The 14,217-nt window shown below is 39.0% G+C and overlaps 1 protein-coding gene across 1 annotated transcript in view; it reads left to right on the top strand.

The window, feature by feature from the left end:
* The first annotated feature begins 6,553 nt into the window (after nucleotides 1-6,553).
* The window catches only part of TBC1D32 (TBC1 domain family member 32), a 224,969-nt gene continuing 217,305 nt past the window's right edge, over nucleotides 6,554-14,217 (top strand). The window contains exons 1-2 of the mRNA XM_075063908.1: nucleotides 6,554-6,712; nucleotides 12,664-12,825. Coding sequence (XP_074920009.1) covers nucleotides 6,558-6,712; nucleotides 12,664-12,825 — 317 coding nt within the window. The 5' untranslated portion in view covers nucleotides 6,554-6,557. The remainder of the gene's footprint in view (nucleotides 6,713-12,663; nucleotides 12,826-14,217) is intronic.

The raw sequence follows: 14,217 nt of genomic DNA, 5'->3' as shown, positions 1-14,217 counted from the left end.
GGTGGCACGAGTGACATTATTGGCTCACTGGGAGGATTTGAGGACTGGCACTGACCCTAAGCTAAATTGAGTTTGAGACCCCTGGCATAGACAGAGCAGAAGGACCTCTAACATGATTCAGAAGGATTATTAAGAAAGCCCTTATAAGTCCAGTCTTTCTTTTATTTTACCATCCTAGAATGTATGGGCCTCAAGTGCAAATAAAGCTGGATGTTTGTGGTCTGAGTGAGATCTGTTCCTACCCATTTAGTAACTACCAGGCCAGTACGTACAAGATGCTTAGTTTAAGTATTTAATATTGAATGTTTAATTAACCTATTGTTACATGCTTGAGTGTTATAAGGGATAGAGTAGTAAGCGAATGATTCTGTTATATAGTTATACGCCATAGAGTTAACTGAAATTATTATAGTGTTGCATTTTTCATTTGCCATGGCGTTTCATTCCCTTTCTAACTGTAACCCTATTATATCTATCTCTATTCTTTCACTGTCACCACTCACTTCTAAATAAATATTACTTTTGCTTTCAAAGATTTACTGCTTAACTGTCTATTCTTGATCAGAGAGCTGTATTTGTGTCCTTTCAAGGGAAGTTAGCTTGCCACAGCTTTCCCTGGAAATTCCTTAATTACCAGAATATATAAATTAAGAATAAAGGTTTTAAATTAAAAATAGTGTTTTTAGGAAAACTTATTGGTTCGATATAATTGGTCTCAAATCTTCTGGTAACACTTTGATAGGAACAATCCAAGGCAAATCTTGAAAGTGAACCTTGTGAAGCTTACTCACCCACAGATTTTTAATGGAGGGGAGGGGAGTACAATATAATCCTATATTATTATCAAGACTTAAAAAGTCTATCAGAAACTGATAGGCAGGGACAGTATGGAAAATATGGAGAAAGCCAGCAGGTGCCAAGGGCAGTGAGCAAGTAAGAAGCCCAGCATCCTTCTCCAGCTGCTAAGAATGGTGGGAGCGGGTGAGTTAGGTGCCAGTACCTTCCCTATTAAGCTGACTGGTCGTTGTCACAACCTTGAAACCATATTCCCTTTACCTTCATTTTTGGGGTCTTCTTTCTAGTCTCTTCCTCTCCCTCCTACCCAGTTTGTTTCATCCTCCTAACTTCTGCAGGAGCTCATCTAGCTTCTTAAATGACTGCAGATTGAACGCCAGAAACTGACAAGACTTCAGTTAGTTTTACTACCTTTCCCAAGCTTGTTAGGAACAGGCAGTGTGAATGGCCAAAATATTGTCAATTTCCTTTCACTGCTGACAGTTGTCACCCACGCACCTGAGGAAGTTTCTTAAACCAACTTGATAGGACAAGTGGATGTTTCAATCTGATACATTATTTTTTATCACCTCATAACAGATAATTAGTAAGTACCTATTGCTCACTTGAACTCCAACCTGCAAGTGAGTCCACGTAGGTGAATCCCTGCATACGTGCAGAGCCCCGTTGACTCAAAGCTTGCCCAGTCATTTGCAGGATCAGGGTCTTCAAAAGAATATTAGTAACACTGATAATTTGATAATCAATAAAATGACTATACAAGTTTTAAAAATATATTTATGTAGCATGAAATTTAATATGTATCATCTTTATCTCTTTCTCCACAATGTACATGAATTGTACCATATCACTGTATTGTTTATTGCAACCAGCTGCTGAAAAATGATATGGAAATGAAAGTTTATGGTGCAGTCCTGCTTCCACTCTTGCTTGGTGCTCATTTATTCGAAGGAAAGAAAATTTCAGTAGGTATCAATTTTAATGCATGTATTATATTTCCATCTTCTCATGGAAAATTCTGTTGTCCTACAACACTATAAATCCTTGTACGTGCAGGTAGCCCCATTGTACCTGAATCTGTTCTCCTACTGGTGTAAATCTGTACTAATAGCACTAAAATCAAACGAAATCACACCAATGTAAAAGCAAAGTAATGGACAGGATAATCAGGTCCACTAGCTTCTCCTCTGAGTGACTGTGGGCAGGTCAGAGTCTTTATTCCTTAACGTTGGAGATGCAGAGAAGATTTTTTCTGAAATTGTTTTAGGTAGTGCCTAGTTGTTCTTCCATAAACTCTGGACTTCCCTGGAAAGTTCTCCAAATTACTGACCCATGGGCAAAAGTAACCCATGACTTCTCCTCTCTTGTCACTACTTTATGATAAAGAGTGAGTGTATGGGGCTAGGGTGACCAGATGTCCCGATTTTATAGGGACAGTCCCGATTTTGGGGTCTTTTTCTTATATAGGCTCCTATTACCCTCCACCCCCATCCCGATTTTTCACATTTGCTGTCTGGTCACCCTATATGGAGCAGATAAATTCCCTAAATGTTTAGAGGGCAGACAGGCAAGAGAGCAGATGGACACTGTACGGAGACAGACTTCCTCTGCTTTGCACAATGATCTAGAACAGATATCAGGCGATTCCGGGAGAAAGCTGACAGCATGAGAGTATGGCTGAAAGCAGGAGTTCTGTGCAGCCATCTTCTAGCCCTGCTGGTCCCTGGATGTGAACGAGACAAAGTGGGAGAGAGATAATATGCTATATTGCACCAACTTCTGCTGGAAGGGACAAGCTTCACAGAGCTTTTCCTCACGTTTGGAGAAGGTAACCAGGAGATGTGATAGTGGGATTGGGAGAGGGAGGAAGTGGGGTGGGTTCGGGTATGTGTTACTTAGCAGTGACTTCCCCCCCTCCTCCTGCACAATGATCCCACTCCACTCGAAGCGCTCCACTAAATAAGCAGCGACTCCGGTTTCCCACCGCCCGCCCCGCAGCTGGGCCAGTCCCTCTCATCCGCCTCACAGCCGGCCCCTGTCTCCGTCGCCCCGCCCCGCCTCGCCTCTCGCGATGTTGCTAGGGGGGCCGCGAGACGGGGCAGCAGGCGCGTGGCTAGTTGCTAACGTTCGGAGCTTCCGCGAGCGGTCGCTGCGAGCAGTTGGGGGAAGCGGCGCTGGAGCCCCCACCGTTGTCCCAAGGTGACTCCCGCCCCCCGGGAGCGCGGCGCTGCGGGGGAACCACCAGCCCCATGTCCGCTCCTTTGCACTGGAGACCTCCCGGGGTCTGGCTCGCTGGCTGGCACCTGCCCCTCTGCCGGGCCTGGCGCAGTGGCTCCCTCCCAGCCCGGAAGGGGGTGTCTGTGGGCAGCCTGCCGGGCCCGCTCCTGTGCAAACCAACCGGGCGATGTTGCTCGGGGCGGGGCGAGCGGAGTCAGCCTGGCCCCGCTGCCAGGCCCCGCACGCGGGGGGGTCTCCGTGGGTCACGCGTACTGTGGTGATGTTCAGCCCCCCCGGTAACGCTGAAACAAACGCGCTGAGTTAAGGCCCCAGCTGCCCCTCCCCCTCCCCGGTCACCTAATGTCTGGGCAGCCTCCGTCGAAGTGGCTCCAGGGCGCTGCGGAGCCTTAGCCAGGCCGAGGGAGCCGCGTTCGCACCCCCACGAATCAAGGGTGTTTCCTCCGCCCTGGACAGCGGTGAGGTGGCCGCGAGCCGGCAGGGTAAACTCGCTCGCCCTCCCCGCGGGTTTCCGGGCGTCATGGGCACTGCACATTAACGGGGTAGAAGCGTCCGGGGCAGCCAGCAGTTCTATTGTGTGGTTTTTTTTAAAGCGGCCGAGTTTCTTCAAATCTGTAGGTTTGACAGGCACCTTCTTTAGGCGGGGAATGACAAGGACCCATATTCTGATTTCAGCAATTGATGTGGATGACGGTGATTGACATCACTTATGTTGTCAAGTGCACAGAGTACTGTTATTTGTAACCACGGTAAATTAAAAATCAGGCTGTTCTCTCAAAAATTTGAAAGGGACATACCCATTATTCATTTTGGCAATGTGCCCATTTATGTTTCTTTATAATATATAAGAAAGGTCTGAAAAACTGCTCCACTCCTCAAAAAACTCCCTCCACACACATTACCTCCACTTGTTTCCATTAGAAATTCAGATAATTTCTAGTCTGGACTCCTAGCAAAATGATTATATCATAGGTGTCAAGAGTACATGTTGAGCAATGAATGGAATAGGAATTTTTAGTCAGACAGTTTTAAAATGTTGTTAATTTATTATTGAAGCTAAATTGATTTTAACATTTTGGATTAACATGGCTTTTGGTAAAATTCATACCCCTACTCCTTTGTTTAGAATGTTAAAGTTTAGTCCTATGAGCTTTTTCTCATGGATGGGCCCTTTATTCTTATGGAGCTGTGAACAGGGATCTGACTGCATGGATCGTTTTACAGGACAGGTCATAGACATCACAACTGAGAGGTCCTATATCAAAACCAGGGAAAACTAAACTTGACATTTCAGTTAACTTTCAGTTAAAAGGTAGATCTAAATCTTTCAGGGAATCAAAAAACAAACAAAAACAAACAAACAAAAGTATCAATTAAAAAAAAAACATTTTTGTGTTGTCCCTTTCAGCTGTTGGTGTTTTAAACCAAATGAGTTTATTCAGAGCAAACTAGAAACAGTATTCATGATGTTTTTACAAACACTTTGCAATGGTCTCTTTCTTCCTTTGTTTTAATTTTTAGATGTGCCTGTTAACCAATGCTCTAAATTTTTACACAATTTAAAAACACCAAGTTGTTTGTGCATGTGTATGTGTGTATGTATATATATATGTGTTGTGTATATATAAAAAAAAAAACATTAAAATGTTAAATGACTCTTATTAAGGGGTTGAATATTACATGTGGAAATATCAAATTCACAAACTGATAATAGAAACACTTGTGAGGGTGTGTCATTTACCTCCTTGGAATGCATTGAGTTTGATTAATTTTTTAGAAAGACTGAGGTTTTTAAAAATAGGGATGGACACCATGGAGTTGTAAGAATACGACAGGGAATGCAGCCTATTTTAAAGCTATTTTTGACATGCTTTTTTTGGTAGCAAGAAACCTGAGCTAATTTTGAATTGTGTTTGGTCAAAATGAAATGTTGTTGTACAAGTTTACTAGTTTGGCAAAGGAAAATGTTAAACCAATTAAAATAATGCCTGAAAATAGTATTTTAGTAGAGTTGCAAGCCGTGGATTGTATAAAGTATGACTCTAATCAATGATGATTTGCCACAATTTGAATTCACTTTTGAAATATAAAAATCTCAACGATCATTGGATAAACGATTCAAATTATGAATGTTATTGACTATTGTTGAAATATTGTTCAGGTTTTAAATATTAGAAATATTCTATGGAAAGTAGGTCCTTAAATTGTTCTGGGTATTTTTTTTTTGGATTAGTTAATAGTGGTTGTTAGTGGCAATTATTCATTGTAGAGATTATATTAACTTTGCATATCTCATTTATATACAAGAGTTTAAACGTTTTTAGATTACTTTTTTTTCAAATGATAAAAAAGCACTAATAATCTCAAAATCATCCTTCCTTAATACAGATTATGAAAAATCCAATCACCACTGGGGAGTTGGAAACTTTCCTTGGAAAACGAGACGCTTAAGCCATTACTCTAGGCAGAAATAAAGCTTTCTTTCCTTTCTTCGAAAGAGTAAACCTTCACAACATGAGCTGACGCAAGGATGTCTTGCTGCCTTGGCATACAGACAGCTCTAATGCCTTAAGTTTGCTGCTCATAGTTTTTAGGCCTCTGTAGAGTGAAATTTACAAGTCTGTGGTCAGGCCACTGTGATATTGACAACCATGTGGAAGTTTAAAAAATGATGTTGATTTCACTTTGCTCTTGATGTTGGGAAAACTATGAGCACCAGCCAAGTCAGGCCCTGGAGCTATTCTTGGGGAGGAGAATCCAAAAATCAGAGGTTGTGGGAGGACGTTGAATAGGAGAGATCCTTTGGACTATAGAAGGCCCTGTAGTGGACTGAGAAAAGAAAGTAATTTCTTCCTTTTAACATGCAAACTGGTCAATGCTTTAAATTTATCAAGCACATATTAGTCAGAGGCTGGTATGAAAGGAGGTGCTTATAAGAGGGGTTCCAGTCCCAGGGCATCTTCCTAATAAGACTCTCAACACCCTTTCATTTTTCAGACATGCTTATGTATATGAAGGGTTGGGAGGTGGGTTCTGGGTTTCTCATCAAGGTATTATCTCTAGATCTTATTGGTGAGGAGGCCCCTATATTTTTATATCTGCTGCTATCTAACAGGCTTAGTCCTCTGAGTAGTAAGTGTTCAAGGGCTTGTTTGCATAAAAGCTGGAAACAAAATAAATCGGTTGTAGTTCTCTCGCCTTTAGTTATTTCAGTGTAAGGCTGAGTGTGGGCATTTTTATTTCAGATTAAGAGTGTCCTGTTTCAATTTAAATTAAGTAGATAAATTGATTTGCTGTTTTGAAGTAGGACACTCATAAATGGCAGTAAACTTCTTAAATCCTTTCTCTGTATGAATACAATCATATATGCATTACAGTTTTTGGCAAAGTGAGGGTATAACTTCATATTATTGGTAACCAGAGGAAAAAAAGTGGTTTTTATGAGAGATTAGTACTCTTATTTTAGGGTATTGAGAAAATAGACATAGGAAATGTACAATTACAGTACTTTCATATGTTTCACACAGATGTCTCATTTCTCTTGTGAAGATGAAGCTCTGTTACAGTCTATGCTCAGACAATTACTGCAGAGTGTGAAGGAAAAAATCACAGGAGCACCATCAGTGGAGTGTGCTGAAGAGATTCTTTTACATTTGGAAGAAACAGATGAAAATTTTCACAAGTAAAAATATTTTTGTTGTTTTAATTTTATGGAGTCATCTGAGTACTGTCAACTGTTCTATGAAAGGAAAATGTTTGCTACCTATAATGACTTATATATAAGAAAATACTTTTAACTTCCCTATTACCGATGAGCTCTGGAAGAATGTTACTTCAGAGATTTAATAAACTATATTTTACTAGTTCTTATTTTTTTTCTTCTGTTGGTATTTTCTTTCTTTGGCTGAAATATTATCAATAGAGTAAATGATTCTTCAGGGAAAATCCATTGTCTCTAAATTTATTTAATTAACTCTGATGAAAGTGCTATATTCAGAAACAAACGAGCTAGGAAAAAAATCCTAATTGAAGGTTGCCAGATGATTTTTGTAATTGCTGTTGGAGTTCTTATTATTGTTCCTCATGTAGGTGAAATACAAGCAAGATGGCTAAAATATGATCTTTTACAGGCACCTTTCACAGTTAGTCATTAGCCAGCTCTCTTTTTATATATTTGATAGGATTTCTGTTAGAAACTAGAATTTATTACATTTTGAATAAAACTGAAAATCTTCTCTATTACCTGTAACGACTTTTGTATGTCCAACTTGTGCTGATGCACACTCACATATTTACCTACGTACTGTGCTCAAATTCTCCTGAGGCCACACTCATCTTTGCACTTCACCTCCATTACACAAACACAATATTGTAATGGTTTTGTGCTCAGGCTTCTAGCTAATAGAATGTATTTTGCTAGATGGCAGATTTTACGACACAGTTGTGAGGTCTGAAAGAAGCCATCTAACTTACATGAACTGAATGATGTTTAAGCTTTCGTGGGCGAATACCCACTTTCTCAGATGATGACTATATATATCTGACAAGGTGGGTATTCACCCACGAAAGCTTATGCTCCAATATGTCTGTTAGTCTATAAAGAGTCCTGTGGCACTTTTGTTGCTTTTTACAGATCCAGACTAACATGGCTACCCCTCTGATACTGAAAGATGTTTAATTGTTAAAACCCGGGTTCTGTGACCTTCGTTTCTTCTGCAAAAGCCAGTGACCTCAAAAATATCTTTAAATAATGCAAGGCAGTGCATTAACTGCACTACTTATACTTTAACTAGGTGTCAGTGACGTGTTGTCAGTAGCAAGCTACCCGACATCTCTGAACTTGGGTGATAGCAAGTAAGTAAAGTAAAAAAACAGAAATGACTCTAAGCTATTTTTAAAACTAAATTCAGAATTTTAATGCCTTCACGTTTTCTTTTAATTATTTTAGATTTAGGGTTGTGCATTTGAGCAGTCCAAAAATAAATGGTCAGTGGACCAGTCAGATGTTCGTCAAAGTATTTTAAAGTACTGATTAATTAGAACAGTAAAAAATAAACAAAAAGTAAGATTTTTATGGCCTCCAACAGGCTTAGTCTTAGATGCTTATGCCTAATTACAAAAAAACCCCAAATTACTTAACTATGTTATTTCAACTTAAAAAAATGTGAAAAACAATGAAATGAAGCTTTAAAAATGAAAGGAGGACCAGGATGCAATCAAAAAAGATAGTCCATTGCATACATTGAGGAATTCTTGCTGGAATATTTGACAATATTTGGCCATGATCAAATAATAGGCAGTTATCTGACACTATTTAACTGGTCAATTGACTGGCTTTCCAAGCCTATTTGTGTGTTAAATGGTTTTATTTTAAAAATTTATTTTTCACCTATAACTTGTATTATGCAATTGTTAATGCCATTTTAATGCTAATATCGCTGCAGCCACTCAGAATTTGAGCTCTATATCAGGGGTTCTCAACCTTTTTCTTTCTGAGGCCCTCCCAACATGCTATAAAAATTCCACAGCCCACCTGTGCCACAATTGTTGTTCTGTATATAAAATCCAGAGCCAGCATTAGGGTGTATCAAGCAGGGCAAATGGGCCGCAGGAGGCCCCATGAAGCTAAGTTGCTTGCACTTGGGGTTGAGCTTCAGCCCTGCTGCGGCGGGGCTCCGGCTTCAGCTTTTTGCCTCGGGCCTCAGTAAATCTAATGCTGACCCTGCTTGATGGACTCCCTGAAACTTGTTCGCAGCCCCTGAGGGGGACCCAGACCCCCCAACTGAGAACTGCTGCTCTAGATCAGTGGGTGTTGAACACAAGAAGAAAAGTGGTTGTACAGATATCATTTTTACAATTACATTTTAATTTCTGGATAGTAACACATTTTAATTAAAATAAAGTGACTTGCACATTATAAAATGTGAAATTAAGTTTTCTGATGTTTCTGAAGAAGCATTTGTAGCTTCTGGCAACATACTCCCCTCCACAAATGATGTAAAAGTACACAGAAAATTCTACAAGGTTCATCTTTTTGAGCTCATCGTGCTCAAAGAAAATGAGTTGAGGGATTGAAAGAGAGGAAAGGAGATGATCCTAGAAGTGCTGTGGGGAAAGCAGTCTCAATCTGGAGCAGCAAAGATGAGAGTTAGCTTCTTGGGGGTCCTTGGCTTTTCACTCTTCTTAACAAGTTTCTGTGTGAACCATACTGCTATTGACTGTCCCCCACCACTTGTGCCTGTGCTGTAACACAGTTAGGAGTCAAAGATACTTAATTCTAATCTTACCAGAATTAACTTGCAATGAATTTCAGTAATCTAGTAATGCTTGATGGAGCATGCATCACAGTCATTGTATTGGAGTTGTACCCCTGTGACCTTCTTCTTTCAACTGAACCATAGATCCCTGGTGGTGTAGATGGGCTTTCATTGGTTCGCGAAGGGGTGGCAATATGCCATGGAGACTCTGCTCCCCCAGTTCCTTTACCCTTTTCTTCTTCTGTGATGTTGAACAGCAGGAAACATGGAGCCCTTAATTCGAGTCTGTTGCAAAAGGACGGAATGGATGACACTTCTCTTTTCAAAGTTCAATCAAAGCTGATTCACATCAATAATCTAGGACCTAAATTTTTTTTTTAAATATTCAGATTTACTTTGTTTTCTTCAGACTTGGGGAACACTAACAATATTGCTTGACTGGAACTTGCATGCCCGTGCAGAAATTTGACTTCTCCATTATTTTGTTACAGACTAGTGAAAAAGATGAAAGAATGCTGCATGGAGCAACACTGTAGTGTTGAGTATAAAATAAATTTAGTCTCTCTTTACTATCTTTCTCTGCAGCAAATACACTGTGCTGTGATCTCTAAATTATTCTTATTATTTGAGAGAATGAAGCAGTTACTGCAAAAAATACATTTTCTGCAAACACCCCTGCCATAAAAAAAAAAAAAAAAGAGAAATAAGACTTATGAAAGCTTTCATTTGACAGACTGCTACAGTGCTGTTTTTTTATAGTAATAGTAATGGCTGAGCTAACCTTATAAACAAGGAGAAAAAGACAGAAAATGAATGGAGAAGTTAAAGAGTTACCTTATTCCTTGAAATGCTTTTATGTTGCCTCTACTAGCAGTGACAATAAAATATGAAAGGGAATAAATGGAAGAGGAAATAATTTAGAGCCATTACACTTAAAGTGACTTAAGGTAGTCAGGAGTTTAATCTGATGAAAAGAACATTATATGAAATAGTTGGTATAAAAATGACTTGACTCTCTTACTTGTTTTTAAAATGTTCAAAAAAAAATAAACTACGGCAGCAACTGCAACAGCTGCTTTTGTTTTCTTGTGCACTTTCCAGGATTGGACAGTTCATGTAAGAAAGCCAGTATATCATATATAAGCATGTTCACTCCATATATTGATCCTTCTCAGTTCACAGAAAGTACCTGCTCACGTACTGTCACTTTGCATCCTCGTTTGATATAATGAAAATGTAGTATAATCCTACAAACAACTGTTGCGCAGTCGCTGTTCTGGTAACTTGCTGTATGTCTTGCCCCTAATGCAAAATAAACAGATTATGAAGATTACATTGCTCATGTAGTATGGACATCTTTTTAAAAAGTTACTTCAAATAAGCCTGAAGCTACAGACTAGTCCTCAATGCGGACTGTTGCTTTTTGTTCATTTGAAAGCCAGTGATCCTAATTTAACAAAGTTATGACTGTGAAAATTGCTTAACGAAACTACAACATAGGAAATTTCCTTAAGGTTCCACATACACATGTAAATATAGATATGCTGTTAATGGCCCTGATTTAGTAAAGCACTTAAGCACATGCTTATGTCCCATTTGCTTTAATGATGTAAGCAACTTTTGTCCTGAATAGGGATGTTTTCTTGCATGGGGGGGGGGGGGGGGCATGATCATGGAATTAATGAATTGTGCACTGGTTGGTTCAAGAGCTCACTAGTTCTGCTGGAAGAGCTTGTAAACGGAGTTCAGATTTTTTCCTTGACAAACTCCAGTAATTTAAATGCAAAAGATTGCATTAATGCGATGTGAAGATTGCAAAGCTAAAATCAAAAAGTCAAGAAACTCAAAAGTTAAGCTTTTCAAAAAGTTTTAACTCAACCGCATAGCATTTATGTGCAGTTGTCCAGCTATACTGAAAGAAAGACAGAAGATATTTGATATGGGTTTAATCAGGCTGCAACTTTATTATTAGATGTCTGGGACTACCTGGCAGATAAAATTATGCATTGCAGGTAACCCCAAGTTCATTCCATAATTACCCAGGGGGCTTCTGCCAGCTCCCCCTCTTTTTCCATCCAGATCCACCCAGCAAATCCATTGCTGGGACTTTACCATCCACTCCCCCTTGTAGGAGGGTTAAGGTGAGCTCTAAGAAAAGGGGATTGGTTCCCTGCCATACCAATCGTAGGAGTCCCCATTCCCCTTTTCTTTTTAAGTCTTTTTCCAAGCCATTTATCTGGTCACTGTATACCTTCCCTGTGAAGTACCTGCACTGGACATCTGTCTCACACTTAAATAATGAGTTGTGACATACAGCCTACTGCCCTTCATGCCATGCATGAAAAAAGCACTTCCTGAACCCACTGTGGGGAACATGAAAAAAACCCAAATCCACCTACGCTAATCTGGTGGTAAAGGAAAAATTCCTTCCCATCTCCCCTAAAGAAGAGGTGGCTAGTGCACTTCCCACATCAGGTCTTGACCAAACCTGGTATCTCAACACCTAAAGGGGAGGGAAGGGAAAGTGGGTACTGCCTCCGCTTGCTGCATGTAAAAGGGGCCTTCACGCACAGGGCTGCTCCATTTAAACCCTTCTGCTCATCCAGTTTCGAGGGGATGAGTCAGCGTCATCATATTGGTTCCTTGTTCCCTTTTGCAGCAGTTTTCCTCTCTCTCTCCTCCCAACCATAAAACACTGTTCCCTTCAATAGGCTAGCCAGACAAATCCTCCCACTCCCTGCTTAAAGGTGTGGTGTCATTTTCTCTACCAGTTTTCCTAGTTACATGTATCACTTGGATCAATTATTACTAATTGTCATAACATGTATGCTTCAAGGTACTTTTTTTTTATCAGTGCATTAACGTTAATGTTCTTGGAGCCTTAACTTTTGCATTTCCTAACACTTTATAATTTTTGACTGTAGCAGCCTTAATATGTCATCAGTATAGATCTTTGCATTTAGGGGAAGATTTTCATAGGCACAAAAGGGAATTATGACTAACTGAGATATTCTTTTCATATGATATACCAATACTGAAGACATTCAAGAAAAGCAAAATTGTTTGGTGCATAGTTTCTGGAATTAGGGGTGCTGGGGGTGTAGCAGCACTCCCTGATTTGAAGTGGTGTCCATCATATACAAGATTTACAGTTTGGTTCTATGGCTCTCAGCACCTCACCTATACAAATTGTTCCAGCGCCTCTGGTTTGGTACCTGAACTTTTCACTCGGTTGAAAAACTCTTTAATTCTTAAAAGTACTGATACTTCTAGAGATGTGTCTGCTGGAAAAATGTTGCATATGTAATGTTGAAAATGTTTGGAAGATGAATATCATGAAATACCTTGCATTTTAATTTCTGAATATTTGTTTCAGCTATGAGTTTGTGAAATACCTTAGACAATACATATGTAGCACTCTGGGCTCTGTGATTGAAGAAGAAACAGAAAAATGTACCTCTGCTCAAAGTCAGGGTGAAGGATCTGGTTATGACACTCTTGTCCAACATGTTACAAAGAAGACTCGGGAATCAAAAGAGTGAGTATGTGCACAGGATACATATAAAATTCCATTTTAAAAAATATGCAGTTGGCAGGATTGTCTGGCCCATCTTACTCTTTTTTCATTTCATATTTTTTCAGTCAATAATTCTTAATTGTAATATTTATGGATGAAGGTACTTTGGTTCTAAAATTTATTTTTTTGTCATTTATAACTTTTCTCACAGATTGTCTTTTGGGTTGAAATTCCTCATGATTGTCTTATCTTGGAAATGAAACTATATTGCTGTCTAGGAAGGTTTGAAGACAATCCATTGAACTATTTAAGATTTCTGACTTTGTGTGGTTAGGGGATTATTTAGGATTTTGGTGGCACTTAAATTCAAATAGCTGTATTTTAAATTTCACACTTGATTTACAAATAGTCCTATATGATATATGAGGTCTTTGTCAAATACAGATGTGTGTATCTGAGAAATAATTTGTTTATGCACAATTTTTAAATTTCCTTATAGATTTAAGTGGACACTGAACATGATTATCTAGATATACATATGTTGAAAGCTGTAATTCAACTAAAGTGGATTAGTTGCACTTTTTAAAAATCCTGTCTGCATACAAATTCTCTGGTCTATGTTACACATCAGAACCATATTTATAATCTTGTTAGGGGACATGTGAGTTGTAGCCAGATTTCTTGAGATAGTGGTTTATTTAGTGAAGGCATGACCTTAAATGGAAAGCCCAAGTATATGCCAGATAATTCTTACAATCTGGTTAGCCATCCCTTCTTTACAGATTCTCTTGATTCTCTTGCACAGTATGAACTTCATCTCTATTTGTTGGGTTGTGAATAGAAAGTGATTTTGCTATCAAACCCATTTGTTTTGATTTTAAGTTCTCAGTTCATCAGGAAGTGAAAACAATCCGTTTGTTTCCGTGTTGATACAAATTCATTTTTAAATGCTTGCTTTAAGAAGACTTCACATCTAAAAGGAAACAAAACAACTGAAGTTTTAAACTATGTTTAAATAGTGTCTTGTACATGCCACCTGTTCCAAATTTTGTCACATTATGACTGCAAGAAATTCAGTGCTCTGATAATGTTCTGTTTGGGTCTCACAGTCTAGTAGGTATGATTTCAAGACTATTGTAGCCCCTATTGTGGATAACTATAGTCTCCCTCTTATTAGCTTGATATATAACTATTTAAGTGGATGAGGGGGGGGGTCTGTCTTGGGAATTTGACCTTTTGATTATGAGCTATACATTTAATGATAATACTGAAATTTTGATAATATATAGGTAGGTCATACTACAATTGTTAGACACATATGAGAACATAAATTATTGGGCAAAAGTCAACATGGTTTCTGTAAAGGGAAATCATGTCTTACTAATATATTAGAGTTCTTTGAAGGAGTCAACA

Source organism: Chelonoidis abingdonii, chromosome 3 (genome assembly GCF_003597395.2).
Source record: "Chelonoidis abingdonii isolate Lonesome George chromosome 3, CheloAbing_2.0, whole genome shotgun sequence".
NCBI lineage: Eukaryota > Metazoa > Chordata > Testudines > Testudinidae > Chelonoidis > Chelonoidis abingdonii.
This window is presented reverse-complemented; position numbering and strand designations above follow the sequence as displayed.